The sequence below is a fragment of the Pinus tabuliformis genome, chromosome 3_2 (genome assembly GCF_031772625.1).
Source record: "Pinus tabuliformis cultivar Carrire ecotype Pingquan chromosome 3_2, CPIR1, whole genome shotgun sequence".
Lineage (NCBI taxonomy): Eukaryota > Viridiplantae > Streptophyta > Pinopsida > Pinales > Pinaceae > Pinus > Pinus tabuliformis.
The window spans coordinates 73066339-73082250 of record NC_142302.1 but is presented as its reverse complement, the minus strand read 5'-3'; the positions used below and the strand labels follow the sequence as shown (position 1 = coordinate 73082250).

The following is a 15912-nucleotide window of genomic DNA, read 5'->3' as shown; positions in this document are numbered from 1 at the left end:
TCCCTTGTCACCCTCTCTATCTCTCCACCTCTATCACTTTATGTATTTGTTCTTCCCTCCATATATATATATATATATATATAACAAATTTAATATCATATTAAATTTAATATTGTATTAATCCAAAGTTATTAAATTTAATAATATTAATATTAGATTTAATAATGTTTTTTATGGCATGATAACAAAAATTATAATAAAACTACATCAAATTAATATTTTCAAATATTATAACTTTGATGTGGAAATATTTATGTCTTTAAAGACTTTAATATATCCATAGGATATGGTTTTTCCCTTTAAAGATTCATTTTACAAATATTTAATTAAAAGAAATATTAAAAGATTTTGGAGCAAAATTTATTTGTGTTGAATTAACCTTTTTCCTTTGATTTAAGAGATGGTATTGGCTTTAGTAAATCTAAGTAAAGATGTTTAATATTTTACCTAATTTGGAATTTTAATGTGGTAAATTTTTTTGTTAAATGTAAATTTATCATCCATTCAAATTCACGTATATGATAAAAGGAACTATTAAACACATGAGATAATTTACTATCCATTCAAATTATATATAATAATACATAGTTGTATTTTAATAATTAATCTTAATCCATTAATAAGATTAAAAAGTTATATATAATCTAAATATTCAAGTTATATATAATTTAAAGTTCAAGCTAATATTTTGGCCGACATTAATAGAAATTATTTTTATTATTTTTAGAGGACATGATATACTTACACATCGGGGTCATACTGGGTTGTAGAATGCGCCTCTCGGCACAACAAGACCCTTCCTCTTATGGTTGGAATGATTAGTGCTCTCATATTTAAGAGTATGGGTTGCTTGTTATGAACCATATTTTTAGTATGGCATTGAAGAGTCTAGATTGTTCAAGCTGAATATTGGGATGCCTAGGTTTTTTTTGGAGAGAATAAGCATGGTTCTTTCGTTGCCCACTTCTTCAATATGATTGCAATGTTGTATTTAATCCTTCATCAATGTCATCCATTATATTTGGTTCTCCGTGTGAAATGGAACTCCACTAATGTGAAGGGGAGATGGGTTTCTTGCCTTTATAGTGTGTAAGATGTTTGACTCTCTTACACGCTGAGTTTTTGTTTGGTTAGTGATTTATTAAGGAATCCCATTCAAAGCCCAATTAGCTAAGAGTGGGCTCTCTAATGGGTTATGTTAGGTTTGTCATTGGTCCAAGATGATGAATCATATCTTCTAGGAATGTATGTTGGCCAAGCAATGTTGAATTCATGCAACAATCACTATTCAAATATTTTTCAAGATATGTTGCATTGACACGCTGAAGTGTTTGGAGATGGTCACTTGTTCATGTTATTTTTCAAGATTTGGAATTGCCTCTAGATGTCATCTTTATTCATCCTTTGGAAACTAAGGTGAAAGTTTGCTTTTGAGAACAAGAATAACTCATTAGCTACATTACGCTTGTTGTGACATGATAAGATCCATCATTAACATCTAGTTAAGGGTGCTCTATTTATTAAAGATGCCCAATTTGTTGATCCAACAACTTATTTTGATTTTTTGTCTACCTTAGTCACATTGCGAAAAGGGTTATGAGGTCCATTACATATACCTTTCCACTTTTTCCTTTGTTGTTTGTAAATATGTGTATTTTTTAAATATATATATACACATATACTAATTATTGTCTACAACCCTCTTTGGTATTTTTATAGAAGGAAGCAAAGATCTATGGCTTTGAAAGTATTGTAAAGACATGAAATTGTATATTATGATTACTCCAATGAAATATCAAATATGATGGTTTTTGCATGGAAAAAATGCATTTTTTCACTCAAATCCATAATATTCAACATCTCAAATAACTAAGAACTGCAGGGTGTGGTACTGAATTTATTTACCCTCGATGAAGTATCTAAAGTCTTCATATGAATCTCAACCACAACAAAGGAGCTAGGATTAATTATTCACACTATGAATTAAGTTATGGCCATTATTCATCCAAATATGATCTAACTTATAGTTTGGACCTCGAGCAACTTTGTAACAAGATTTAGTGCATCCTCAACAGATTTCACATTTTGTAGCTTTGACTTTTCGACAAAGGGTTGAATCCTTGCCAACTTTGGAAGAATTTCAAATTCCTGCAAAATAAAGTCCATGCAGAAAAGTTTAAAATAACAAAAAAAATAGTAGGCAACATATCTTCCAAAGGCCACAAAGGATCAATAATCTTAAGTTGAAAATTTACAACATATGAAGAAAACATGTTTTAACATCTCTATAATCTAAAAATTACTAAACAATTTGATATACATGCACTATAGAAAATTTCATCAAGGACAATCTTCTATTAAAGTATAGTCACACAAATTCTACTAAGAGCATTCATTAGGAACTCTAATAGGTTTGTTCAAATCCCATTGTTTGGAGCTTTCATGGTAAAGAATTTTCATAAAATAATTGTAGTACATATCTAATCATGACTATAATTGGAATTATTTTAATAGAGATATACATTGTTTATTGAAAATGACTATTTAAACACGTTTAATATTCACCACTTTCAGGAAACAAAAGTCAAGGTGGAAAAACATGGGTAAGCTTGAGTAGTTGAGTAACTAGAAATAACAAGTAGGAGCTTTTGAGATCAAGTCCTTGAATTGGTTGCATATCGACTGAGGCCATATATATATATGGGCCTTAGTCGATGCGCTTGCTACACTAGGTACCATCCTCAAAATGAAGGCAAGTTCTTGGGGTTTTATATTGTTGAAGAAAGTGTAACTAGGTTCGGTCTTCATAATGACATGATCTTTGTAAATGATGAAATAAAAGAAAAAAAATTAATTTTGGAATGCCTTGCTAGATGGGTTTCATGAGCAAGAGGTTTATTTGTTAGTGGTTCCCATTGAGATTCTTAGGATTTATTATTAAATCAAAGATTCAATGTCATCTATGAAGAAGCTCTTCTTGAGCCTATGTTTAAATGTATACAAGTCTATAGAAATGCCTAGAAGCCCTCCAAAGATGAGAACAATCCCTCTTGAAGAATTCGGCCTAAAAATAGCTAAAGTAGTCAAGTCGGCTCACATATGGAGATACACTTGGTCAGCGTGACAAGTCGGCGTATTTATGATGAGAAACCATTATATATATGTGGTTAGGGTCACCACAAGACAGATTTTGGACAAGCATCTCTGTGGTTTTCGGATGGGTACAGAGATGAAGTCTCGACCTCCTTTCAATCTTGAAGATCCCTTTCTCGGCATACCAAATGCAGTCACAGTCTCGTCTTATGTGTGATGTGAAGGATCTAGGTGATCTCATAGTGATACCCTCTCGTCATACACTCTAGACATAGTCACAGTCTCGGTATAGTTGTGATGATGAGGATCTCAGTGTGGCAAACATCCTAGACATAATCATGACCTCAGGATAGTTGTAATCATGATCTTAGTCATCAACTTGATGAAGACGTAAGTTACAAGGTCAAGATCATGATGAAGACCTCAGTACAACTCTCATATATATATATATATATATGGAAATCACATTGTCGTGATGAAAATCTCGGTGAAGATGCAACAATGGTGCAGCAGTGATGAAGATCTCGATGAAGGTGAAGCAAGGGTGCAACAATAATAAAGATCTCGGTGGTGCAATAGTGAAGGCCTCGGTGATACAACAATGATGACTTCAGTAGCAGTGATGATGATCTCAACAATGACAAAGAAGAGGATCGGTGTCTTGGTCTTGGAGTGGCCTAATAGGTCAAGGTCATGGTCTTGGTATTCGTCAATTAGAATCTCTATAAGAAGAATTTTGTGCGGGTTTTCCTCTCAAAGAGTGAGAGGTTTTGGCCCTGAAAGAAAGCCAACATCTTGTGTTCTTGTCTCTTTTGTTTTGGTAACTATTTGATGGAATAAGTTCAATACACACTCTAATAATAACAAGATAAGGTTGTGCTAATAAGAATAGTTAAAAATACCTCACAAAGAGTTGTCACGATGTGAAGAATCTCATTAACTTCATTTGCCCTAGATTCTTCAACATGGTATCAGAGCTAAGGTGTTGAAGTCAAGGGAAGGGCATAAAAGAAACATTCAAGGATCAAGCTTCAAGAAGGGCATCAAAGCAAGTTGAAGGGCTTTGTGTTTCAAAACCTACATCAAAGATTGAAGAATCAGTCTACAATGACAAGGGCTTTTGTCTATATAATCAAGGAGATAGTTTACAATAGCAAGAAAATTTAGGATAAGTACTACAGTGAGACTGATTTGATCCTTATCTAAAGTTCTCAAATAATTTCATAGTCTCATACTACCCACAATCTCGGTGCCAGGATCAAGTAATCTCAATCAAAAGATGAAGGGTTCAGAACTCAAGTACATGACAACAGTTTCGGTGCCTCCCACAATTTCGATCTATGTCATACAATGATCTCAATAATAACATGATCTCATCATACCAGTGATAGTCACTACCTCAGATTGAATCCTTTTCTATAAAAAATGCAGTCTTGACAACTCAGATTCATGATGCATACTCAATGGCATATTGAGGCGGATCATCTACAACATAGTGCTCAGAAATAGGTCTAGGTACTATAAGGTGATCGTAGCAAGTAACCTTGATGCTCTATGATTATACACGATGCTGCATACTACAAGGTTCACTTGTGTGATAGCAATACAGTGCCATCTCAAATCATAAGGATCAGATGTATAAGTCGTAGTAACTTGAAGGCAAGCTTCCTATTGTTACAACAAGGATCTCATCTGGAGGAAGCATCAATGCATCTGCTTCAACCACTTTCAACATGATCAAGGTGAAGATTTTATCTTCACATGTCAAGTAAGTATTTTTCATTAATCAATTTGGTAAAATGACTTCATGATTGCAAGGAGATCTATAGGTTGGATGGGTCATCAAAGGTCCTTGCATGGAATAAGGAGGATTGTCATAATCCTCATAGATAAGAGAAGTCAGTGAACATATCAAGGAAAAAGGTCTCCTTTGAATTCATGGGAGGGAACTCTTAAGGTCCTCTCATCCCTATGTAGCAGGAGAGGAGACATAAAAGAGATATATGAAATACTAGAAGATATATTCTCTGAATAATGCAGAAAAGAAGGTCATATCACTTAGACCTGATCTACACAAAATTGAAGGTATCAAAGAATGAAGGGATATCTTCACAAGATCTCAATTGGGAGATCTGGGGGAGATGATAAGAAGATAATCATCATTGTTCTTAAATACACTAACTGATAAGCAAGGTAACAAGTGTCCTTGGGACAAGAAAGTTACCTCATTTAACAACTTGTGGTATCTATGCAAGATAGAAAAAGGACAAGTTGTGGGAAAAAGTGTTAAAGGCTAAAGGACTCAAACATTTGCAGAAAGGAAAGGGAAGTTTCGTCCTCAAGAAAAATAGAACAGTATAGCTAATGGTACTTGGGACAACATGGTAAATGGGACAGCAAGGACATGGTGCATGGTGGAGCATGGCGCATGGAACAACAGTAGTAATCATGGTGCAACAATGAGATGTGACGGCATTGTGATAAGGTGCAGCACGCTGTGGAATGTTGTTGCATGATGATGGGCATCATAATGAAGTGAAGTGTAGCATGTTGTGTGTAGCACTTGCAAAGAGCTGTACAGTGATATTAAATTCTACAATGAGATGCAGCATGATGAGCACAGTGAGGTACAGTATGAGGCAGCACTGGTGAGTGTAGCAAGATGATAAGGTACAACAAGATGATGCAGTACAGGAAGGTGCAATAGTGGAGTGAAGCATGTTGCAGCACAGTGAGGTGCAGCATGATGACGAGGTGCAACACAATGATAGGTGATGGAGTCACCTTGGAGAATCAGTTGACGCAACATGTCTTCAACTGAGTTCAGCTACTTCATGTATCATCTTCTTAGAGATGATCTATGCTCTTATTTTGATAAGTCAACGTGTTGACTTTTGTTGTACTATCTCTCTCTCTCTCTCTGCTAAACTATTGAAGAACATATAAGAAGAATTGATCAAGGGTTTCCCCACATTGGGGTTTGTCCCTGGCTAGCGCCACATCTTGTGTCCTCTTGTCTTGGCTTGTCTTCTACGATTTATCTTTATGTTCTATATGCAATTTACTATTATGCTGATGTGATTGCTAATCTGGAAAAGATATTGAGTTAACTGTGAAAATTGAAATAAATTGCTCTAAGCATAGAACATACCTAAAATTAACATGGTATCAGAGCTGAGGTGAAGACAAAGCCCAAGCAAGAGTGAAAGAGCAATCACCGAAGACAATTGGGAAAGGACAAAAGGCTCAATGGGTTCTTCATCCCTCTTCAAGTTCACCAAGGGTGAAGTCGAAGCAGAGAATATTATTCGAGTGGCGTAGCGGAAGCATCTGATGGCCTACCTAAATATCACTTCAATGGGAAGTCTGGATCTAAGGGTGGAAGGAAAGGCCGATGCCTTGTCTGTAATAAGTTCGGCCATTATGCGAAAGATTTGTGAGATTACCTCACACAATCACTGAGAAAATCTCGGCTGATCTGAATACTGAATGAAGTGCGTCTGGTAGGCCCTACACTGCTCTGCGGAGTCCTCATGCATTCTCTGCGTCACCCAGTTTGTTGATCGATTTACCGCCTGAAGTCTCTGCTCTCAGCCTCCCGATCTCACACCTTGACCCCCGGCTTCTGAAATTGACTCTTCTTAGCAAAATTGCGGACTCTCTCTCTCTGCATTGCCTCTACATGGCCCTTGGTGGCCCTACGTCAGCCTCTATGTCTGGGCTACTGGATCACTCGCTGCCTCTCTCTGCTGATGTAATGTCCCAAACAAAGGAAATCTGGAACAAACCCTTCAAACCAAATTATCTAGCACTTAACGGGAACTTGCCATGGAAACCCAAACATCATAAATTTGATTGAAACCATAAACCCACAAATTGTATAAATCTCACTAAAAATCACAACATGAGGATCAATGAGAAATGCAGCAACCAAAATCTAGCTTTATTATATATAGATAGATACCAATACAATAGTTGGGAATGACCCTCTAGTCTCCAAACTGAAATAGAAAAACAATCGCTACACTTGTGGATTCTGAATGAATCCACCAAGGAGAGATGGGTGCTTGCCCAATCTCTTTAAATTAGCCTAGGGTTTTCGTCCTGTGGCTACCAATGGAGTAGAGAACCACATTCTCAACCTCTCATACAAGAAACAATATCAAAACCAAGATGTCCTCCAATGGCCTCCTCCTCCTCTTTTATAGATCTAATGGACCCCTTTAGAATCTTCTATTTTATTATTATTTTAATCATGGAGCACTTTTCCCTCTTTTATTTTAATTAAAATATTCTTTTTAATGCGGGAAAAGGGTAAATTGGCCACCATGTCTCCTTAGGTCACTAAAACTCCCATCCAAAAGTCCCATCATGTATATCTTCCCGTTCCAGTTCCAACGAGCTATTACACAAAGGTGTTCCATCAATTAATCTCCCTAGAATTCCACCTCGAGCATAATTAACCAAGTTATGCCCAATAATAATGTTGATGTTTTAAAGTTATCGGAATGCAACATAACGAAAGGAAAATTGTGTTGATGATGGAATATGCCAAGCGAATGCCATCAAATCCCACAAAAACTCCTCAAAACTCCATCAGGACCCCTGATGACATAAACTTGCTCCACTGACCTGGCCATCCCTGTCTTGGAAATCCACCCTAGTTGTACTATGAAGAAGAATAAAAATGGGGACATGATAGTCCTCCCGCCCCAAGATTGCTTGCCCTCAAGAAATCCAAATCTGTGGACCAATCTCGTGGCCCAATGCCACTCAGACCCAATGCCCAGATCCCATACGAACCATTGGTCCACGTCACATCTCCAAGCTATCAAAACATGACTAGATCCTCCAATACCTGGATCCCATGTCCATCTCTAACTCAACCTACAGCCAGTAGATCCACCTGGATCCCAATGCCACCAAGAAGGAGCGTTAATGCTACATGGCTCCTGTTGTGGTGTAGCGCCGGCTATGAATGTTTCCCTACCAACTATGTACCATCTCATCACCTCTCTCCAACCCAATCCTTGGCATACCCCAAGGTCAGTCTCACCATATTGATGTTGTGCTGAGATACTGACAAGTGGCCAACCCACATTCTAGTGCAAATTGGAGCATGCAATATCCCCCACCTCTAAGGGTTCCTGCAGTACACTGCCCCCGACTAAGAATGATACTCCATCAATAGGATACCAACTCATGATCTCCCGCCAATCTAAGTCATGGACTCTTGTGTAAGGAACAAGTCTACTATGTTGATGCTAGTCCATGCTCAACTCATGTTGCCCTATCTAGTTGGTCAACAATATCCATCGAGAAAGTCTTGCCTCTCTCCCTGTAATGGGTACAAGTAGCCAAACTGTGTTGCAAGCCCTGTCTATGTACTCCTAGAGAGGGTTGCTACCTGAAAATGTTGTAGCTCGGTTAGCTGCCACTACACCTGTTTGCACCTCATCAATGGGAAGACCCAAATATGGATGCACTGCCATCTCCCTCGCCTGATAGGAAACTCCACGCTCTTCCAATCCACCAATCTCATGCCAAACTATCCTGTTATACTCCAACATCTCCTAAGGACAAATGTCAGCAAACATCGTCACCCTATCACCTGTTTGTACATATGTCTGCTCCTCATCAACGACTAACCCCAAGGGTGGCTGCTGATACTCCATCATCACGGGTTCAATATGAACCTCCAACTAGCTCTCTCAAAAAGGTTCAACATGCATATTGTGCGCCTTATCCTCCTCAACTGACTCACACTCCATCATATGTTGCTCATGCTGACTCATCATTGGTGACACACTATCCTGACTGTCTCTCCTAGGACCCACAGACTGCTCATCATATGAATCTAGTCTGATGTCAATGACTCGCCATGACTCATGCTCCTCTATGTGCTCTCTATGTTGAATCATCAGCCGCTCATCTACTCCCTGATCTCTTTCCCACATGGGAACAATCAGTTGCTCCTCGTACTCCTCTACCACACATGGATGCATATATGGCCTATTGTCATCAACTCCACTTGACTGCTCATGCTCCTCAGAGGTATCATCATATGAATCCATGGACTCATCCAAAGAAGAGTCCTCACCCTGAAAGTCAGAAGGAATCTCCTCTTGCTCTACCTTTGTCATCTCCCCAATGTCACTCAAGCATGAGTGGTTAGGTCCCCAAGGTCCCTTGCAGATAAAGCAAAGTCCCTTCCTCCTCATCTCATTCTTGCTGCATGATCCCCCAATCCTGAGCTGCTCCTCCCTGGTCAACTGTCTCCTGAACAACCCAATGTTCTGCTCAACCAACCTCTCGGCTAGTTCATAAGCAGCAGGTGAGACCAATTGTTCTCTCCTCCAAACGGACAACAATCGAGACTGCAACTCTGAGCAAATGGCATCACGGCCTCTCATACATGATGACAAGATGGACTGCATGTGTGCTATGATTGTGTCAAAATGATGTTTCCTAATGCTGAAGAAGCATTGGAACATCTGCAGGATCAAACCATCACACTCAAGATCAAACATGATTTCATAAGTCCTAGTCATAGCCATAACTTCTAAAATATCAAGCTTCTTCCCAAAGGTAGAGCCTGCACTGTTGTCAAAGTCTCGGAAAGTTTCTATTATCACTCTGAAAATTTTCCTCATAACATCATCATTGTAAGGAGCTATAGGGGCAGTTAGTCTCATGATGTTACTGAGACAAGATACAGTTGGAAGTCTAACTCCTTCACAAGGTTCCTCCAAGAACTTGGGATGTATTAAAGCTAGCATGGCTAGTTTCAAAGCCCACATCAATTTCTTCCCCTCTAATTGACCGACTTTGGAAAGGAGGGCATCCAATTCATCTAGTTTGAAAAGAACTTTCCATCGACCCTCATGAGTTTTAAATCTGTCCCAAGAGCAAAGATCTTGTGTCCTATTTTTTGCCCCATCTGCACATCTTTCGGTTGTTCTTTCTGAAGAATGGCATAGACCCTTCTTGAGAAACGTTTGTTGTTCAGCTTGGTTTTCTGGTCTATATCATAGTCCCTTGAGGTATTGTTGTGTGGATTTACAAAGCGTGTTAAAAACTCCATACTACAACTAGTTTACTAAAAAAGATGTCAGATTCACATCTCGGCACAAATTCTTTTCTTTGTCATATGATTCACCAACGAAACTTGGTAATCTTTTAGCTAAGACTTATAATATGGCAAATTGTAGTGACAGACTCAGCATTGTGATAAAATTCAATCCCACTACATGAGTAAATACATAGAAAAGACACTCTTTGCAAAAATGGGCTTTAGTGGCCAAACTCTCACTATTCAGTGCCCTCAAATGTGGTACAGTGACAAGAATACTGTGACTTTTACTAAATTTAATTGGTTAGAGCAATTTAAGGACATACTTCCTTTGAATAATAAATAAGACTGATGATTTTCAAAGAGCACAATAAAATTTTATAAATAGAGCTAAATTGGAACCTGCCATATACGTATCATCTCTCCTTGTCTTCAACGCAGCTCAGAAATAGGTACTTCCAGGACTTATTCATGCACAGCAATGAAAGCTCCAGCCGCCTTGCAGTCAAAATTTCCAGTCGTTAAGGTGTAGACACGACCTGAGTAAGAGGGATAGAGCTTTGCCTCTGTGCTGAAGGAATGCGCTCTTTCTTCTTGAAATCAATGAGAGAATATTTGATTCTAAGCCACTAACTGATCTTAGGCTGCTACGGGCAAATGTAACTCGGCTTGGCTTTGGTCGATCAAGGATGAGATTCCCTTCGCGGTCTGCCTTGTACGCACAGCAAGGTGGCCTCAAATGAATTCGCTCAACCCACAATTCGACATTCTGTATTTTTTGAGATACGCAACCCAGAACTCATTCCTAGTTCTGCAAACTCAATTTCTAGCCTCTTGATAACACACAGGCCCCCTTCTAACACAACTCGACCTACACAATAGCATTATATACTGGTAGTTTATTCATGGAAATTCATGCTACTGAGTACAGGATTGGACCTCTACTTGGTGATGGGTTTCAACTAGTAACTTTTTTTTTCAGAAAGAAAAGCTTTAATATTTATATTGAGGCAATATATACAGCATATGCATGATAAGATCACATGAAGCTAGTAACTTGTGTCTTCCTGGACACTACTCTCCCAAAATCCAGTCAACAAATAACTTCAAAACCAACCCAATAATGGAGATAAGGCTTTGATTTCCTTCCTCCCTCAGAGAAATGCGTTCAATATAGCAGCTCCGAAAAAAACTTTGGCGTCTCCACAATGGTCTTGTTCTTGGCACCCACGATCGATCCAGCTCAATCGCAATGATCACACAATCGGTTAAAGGATTGAGGCACAATCAGTCCGTGAAAATGTTGTCCAAGAAATCGTGTTGTTTTCACTGTTTAATGCACGGAACAATGGTCCGCAGTCTGATCACCCGTCGTTGATCGAAGGAAACTCCTTACACGTTTTGCAGTGTGAGACACAAATTCGGTCGACGACACACAAACTGCCAGCAATCTGATATAATCGACCTGTTCAATGTTAAGCTCCATTAAGTTCTTTACCAACTGTTGCCTACAATTGTGGAAGCCAACTGCAGTCTTTCCTTAATTTTTGGAAACCAACTGCAGTAATTTCCTTAAATTAAGGAAATCAACTGCAGTTAATTAATTTTCTTGTTGGAGCTTCTGAACTGGTCCATTACTCCATCTGGAGTTCTCTACCTTGATTTGTGGAACACCTGACACATAGCCATCAGAAGCTTGATGGAAGCTTGGCTATAAATTTATCTGTTTGGTCCCCAAGCTTGTATCTCAATCCCCTTCAGTTTTTTACACCATCTAGCTGAGAGAGCAGAGCTTGGAAGTGCCTTCAGACTTTCTGCATTCTTTTCTTTTTCTTGGATAGAAGCTGGAGCGTTGTTTTCAGTAAAGAAGCAAGTGGACTGTGGTTTGCATCAAGAACGTCACCAATGGCTGGAGGTAATTTATATTTCTGGGCATTAAGTTTTACGATTCTTTAAGTTTTTCTGCATATAGAATCGTTGCTAAAAGTTAACATTGGTATCAGAGCATAAACATTTATCTCTGCTTTGGTGTGCGATCTCTAAATTTAAATTTCTATGGAGATATAAAAAAATACCAGATTCAATCTCATCTCTGCTTTGGTGTGCGATCTCTAAATTTAAATTTCTATGGTGGATAAAAAAATATCAGATTCAATCTCCGAATCCTGGTGAGCCACAATAAATCCAATCTTACTAAACTAATGCAAGTTGCAACTGTGGTTAGACAGGCCAATGCGCCAAATTTATCTATGCATTTAAATTCGGGAAAAACAGTTTTTGGTGCTAATCCAATGGCGGTTACTATTAATTTCTATTGTTGGAAGTCGGATCAGTTACTGTTAGATTTTTATCGTTGTAATTCCGGTTAATTTAATATTCTGTCTTTTGACTGTAAAATTGACGGAATAAATAAAACCAGAGACAGTCCCCACAAAATTAGCTGAGCGTTGGATATGATGACATGTATGGCGGGTTTTCAGAGAGTGGTGGTTTCGATTCGAACCACGGGCGTGTGAAATATTATGGCATATCCCCGCAAAATAGAGGCAGAGAAATTCCTGCAACAACTCTTTAATAATTACAAATACGAAATTTTAAGTAGATAACCAACCAAATAAATTTTCTAACATGTCGTTTTCAATTACATTCTGTCATTTTCTGAAGTGAGGATTTGCACCACCAATAAAAAATAGAAACAGGTTATGGAGGTTCATTTAGAGACGGATGTTCCTTACCTTGGAGGAAAGTTTTATACATAGGTTACGATTGTTGGTTATTATTTATGAGATGGCGATTAACTTTAAACAAGTTAATTGCATTCATTGTTTTGCCTTTTTATTTGCAATATTTTGTGTGTTGGGATACATGTGAATAAAGGTTGTTGTTGATATATATCATGGTTCAGAGATCTGTGAAATAAAATAGCTTGTTTGCTGGTCTATTTTTTGTTTTGTTTATAAATTGAACAATCAATTTGCAGTCATTTATGGTAATGCTCATTGCTTTAACCTTGATTTTGATTTTGTGAAGAATTATTACAGTTATATGGAGTTTATTTAAAATGTTATTTTGACTTACTTTTTTCAGTAAACATTATTTTTCCTCTCTGGTTAAGTTTTGTTTATGCAACAAAAAAAAATGTCTAGTGATCCATATAATTTTAATTAATTAAAGAATAGCCACAGCATCTTTAATTAAATAAAATTATATATTTTGATTGGTTAGATCACATAAAGATTATTTAGACATTAAATTGTAATTAATTAGACTAAATATAATAAATTTTATCCCACGGGAATTTTTATTATATTTATGTAATTAATTAGGATAAAATTTCATAACCTACCCACAGGAGTTATGAATTAATAAGTTTTATCATAAAGTTTTATTGAATCTGTTTGAATTGAAAATTTAGCCCACAGGCAATTTTTATGTCATTAGATTCAATTTTTTAGCATGATTTACATTGGTAAAACATGAAAGTTTATTAAGCCTCAATTTTAACATAAGCATGTGATTCTTTATTTTGATGCAGTAGTACAACCTGCAAATTTCTCTGAAATTCGTTGTGACATTCCCGAACTTAAGGGACATAACTATAAGATTTGGAAGGAGAGGATTCTCCTTCATTTAGGGTGGATGGACATAGATTATGATATTAGGAAAGATGAACCATTGGCACTCAGTAATACCAAAACTGCAGCGGACATCACGCTTTATGAACGATGGGAGCGATCCAATCGTCTAAGCATGATGTTCATTAAGACTAAAATTTCAGCTGGTATTCGTGGTTCCGTTGATCAACATGAAAAGGTCTGAGACTTGTTGAAGGCCATTGATGATCAATTCGTCACTTCATACAAGGCACTAGCAAGCACCCTAATCATGAAGTTCTCATCCCTAAGGCTCACCAGTGTGAAAGGTGTGCGCGAGCACATCATGCAGATGAGGGACACTGTGGCTCAATTGAAGAAACTCGAAGTTGATATATCGGAGTCCTTCCTAGTGCACTAAATCCTGAACACCCTTCCGCACCAATATGGACCTTTCAAAATCTCATACAACACACATAAGGATAAATGGTCAATTAATGAACTCATGACCATGTGTGTTCAAGAGGAAGAGAGACTGGTGATGGAACTGGGAGAGAGTGCAATGCTGGCAACGCGTGGAAAGGGCAAATCTCAAGCCAATCGGAAAGGGAAAGGTAAAGTACCTCCCCAAGCCGATATCAAGAAGGATTCCAAGTGTTTCTTCTGTAAAAAGAAGGGACACATGAAGAAGGAATGCGCCAAATTTCAGAAATGGCTTGCAGACAAAGGTAATTTAATCTCATTTGTTTGTTATGAATCTAATATGGTTAACGTTAATATTAACACATGGTGGATTGATTCTGGATCAACAATTCACATTTCGAATTCTTTGCAGGGTTTGCAAAACCTAAGGAAGCCAGTGGGAAGTGAGCAAAGCATCTTATCAGGAAACAAGATGGGCTCGCATGTGGAAGCTATAGGAACATGTTATTTAACTTTAAGTAGTGGTTTTGTTTTGGAATTAGAAAAGACCTTTTATGTTCCAAGTTTTTCTAGAAACTTGATTTCAGTTTCAAGGCTTGTACTTTTTGGATATTCCTTAAACTTTTGAAAAAAATCTTTCAGTCTATTCTATAAATCGGATTATGTTGGGAATGGTATTTTGTCTAATGGTCTTTACTGCATTAATTTACAAAACAATGTCACTTATGATTCAATGCATGTTCACACTGGCACTAAAAGATGTGTTATTAATGAAGATTCTTCTAAATTATGGCACCGGAGACTAGGTCATATCTCCATAGAAAGAATTAAAATATTGGTAAATGAAGGGGTACTTAATACTCTGGATTTTACTGATTTTGAGACTTGTGTGGACTGCATAAAGGGAAAGCAGACCAACAAGTCAAAGAAAGGTGCCAATAGGAGTTCGGACATATTAGAGATCATACATACTGATATATGTAGTCCAGACATGGACTCACATGGTCAGAGATACTTCATCTCCTTTATAGATGATTACTCACGATATATGTATCTCTACATGCTTCATAAAAAGAGCGAAGCATTAGATGCCTTTAAGATCTTTAAGGCTGAAGTAGAGAAACAATGCAGCAAGCAAATTAAGATCGTGAGATCAGATAGAGGTGGAGAATATTATGGTAGATACACAGAAGATGGACAAGCACCTGGGCCATTTGCTAAATTTCTTCAAGAGCATGGGATCGTTGCCCAATACACCATGCCTGGTTCACCCGACCAGAATGGTGTAGCAGAAAGAAGAAATCGAACATTATTGGACATGGTGCGGAGTATGCTTAGCAGCTCCAATCTTCCTAAATCCTTGTGGACTGAAGCACTTAAGACGACAGTGTATATATTAAACCGAATTCCAACCAAGGCGGTTCCTAAAACGCCATTTGAATTATGGAAAGGTTGGAAACCGAGTTTGCGACATATGTGCGTTTGGGATGCCCGTCTGAAGTGAGAATTTATAATCCACAAGAGAAGAAGTTGGACCCAATGGTATTTGAAATTCCATAATGTAATTTCTTCTTTTGGTTTTGTAGAAAACATTATGGATCAATGTATATACCTGAAAGTTAGTGGGAGTAAAATTTGTTTTCTTGTTTTATATGTGGATGACATTTTGCTAGCAACCAATGATAAGGGTTTGCTACATGAGGTGAAACAATTCCTCTCTAAAAATTTTGA

The 15912-nt window shown here is 37.6% G+C and overlaps 1 protein-coding gene across 1 annotated transcript in view; it reads right to left on the bottom strand.

Moving 5' to 3' along the window:
• Positions 1 to 1748: 1748 nt before the first annotated feature.
• The window catches only part of MDAR6 (monodehydroascorbate reductase 6), a 139052-nt gene continuing 124888 nt past the window's right edge, over positions 1749 to 15912 (bottom strand). Inside the window, exon 12 of the mRNA XM_089413686.1 lies at positions 1749 to 2148. Coding sequence (XP_089269812.1) covers positions 2017 to 2148 — 132 coding nt within the window. The 3' untranslated portion in view covers positions 1749 to 2016. The remainder of the gene's footprint in view (positions 2149 to 15912) is intronic.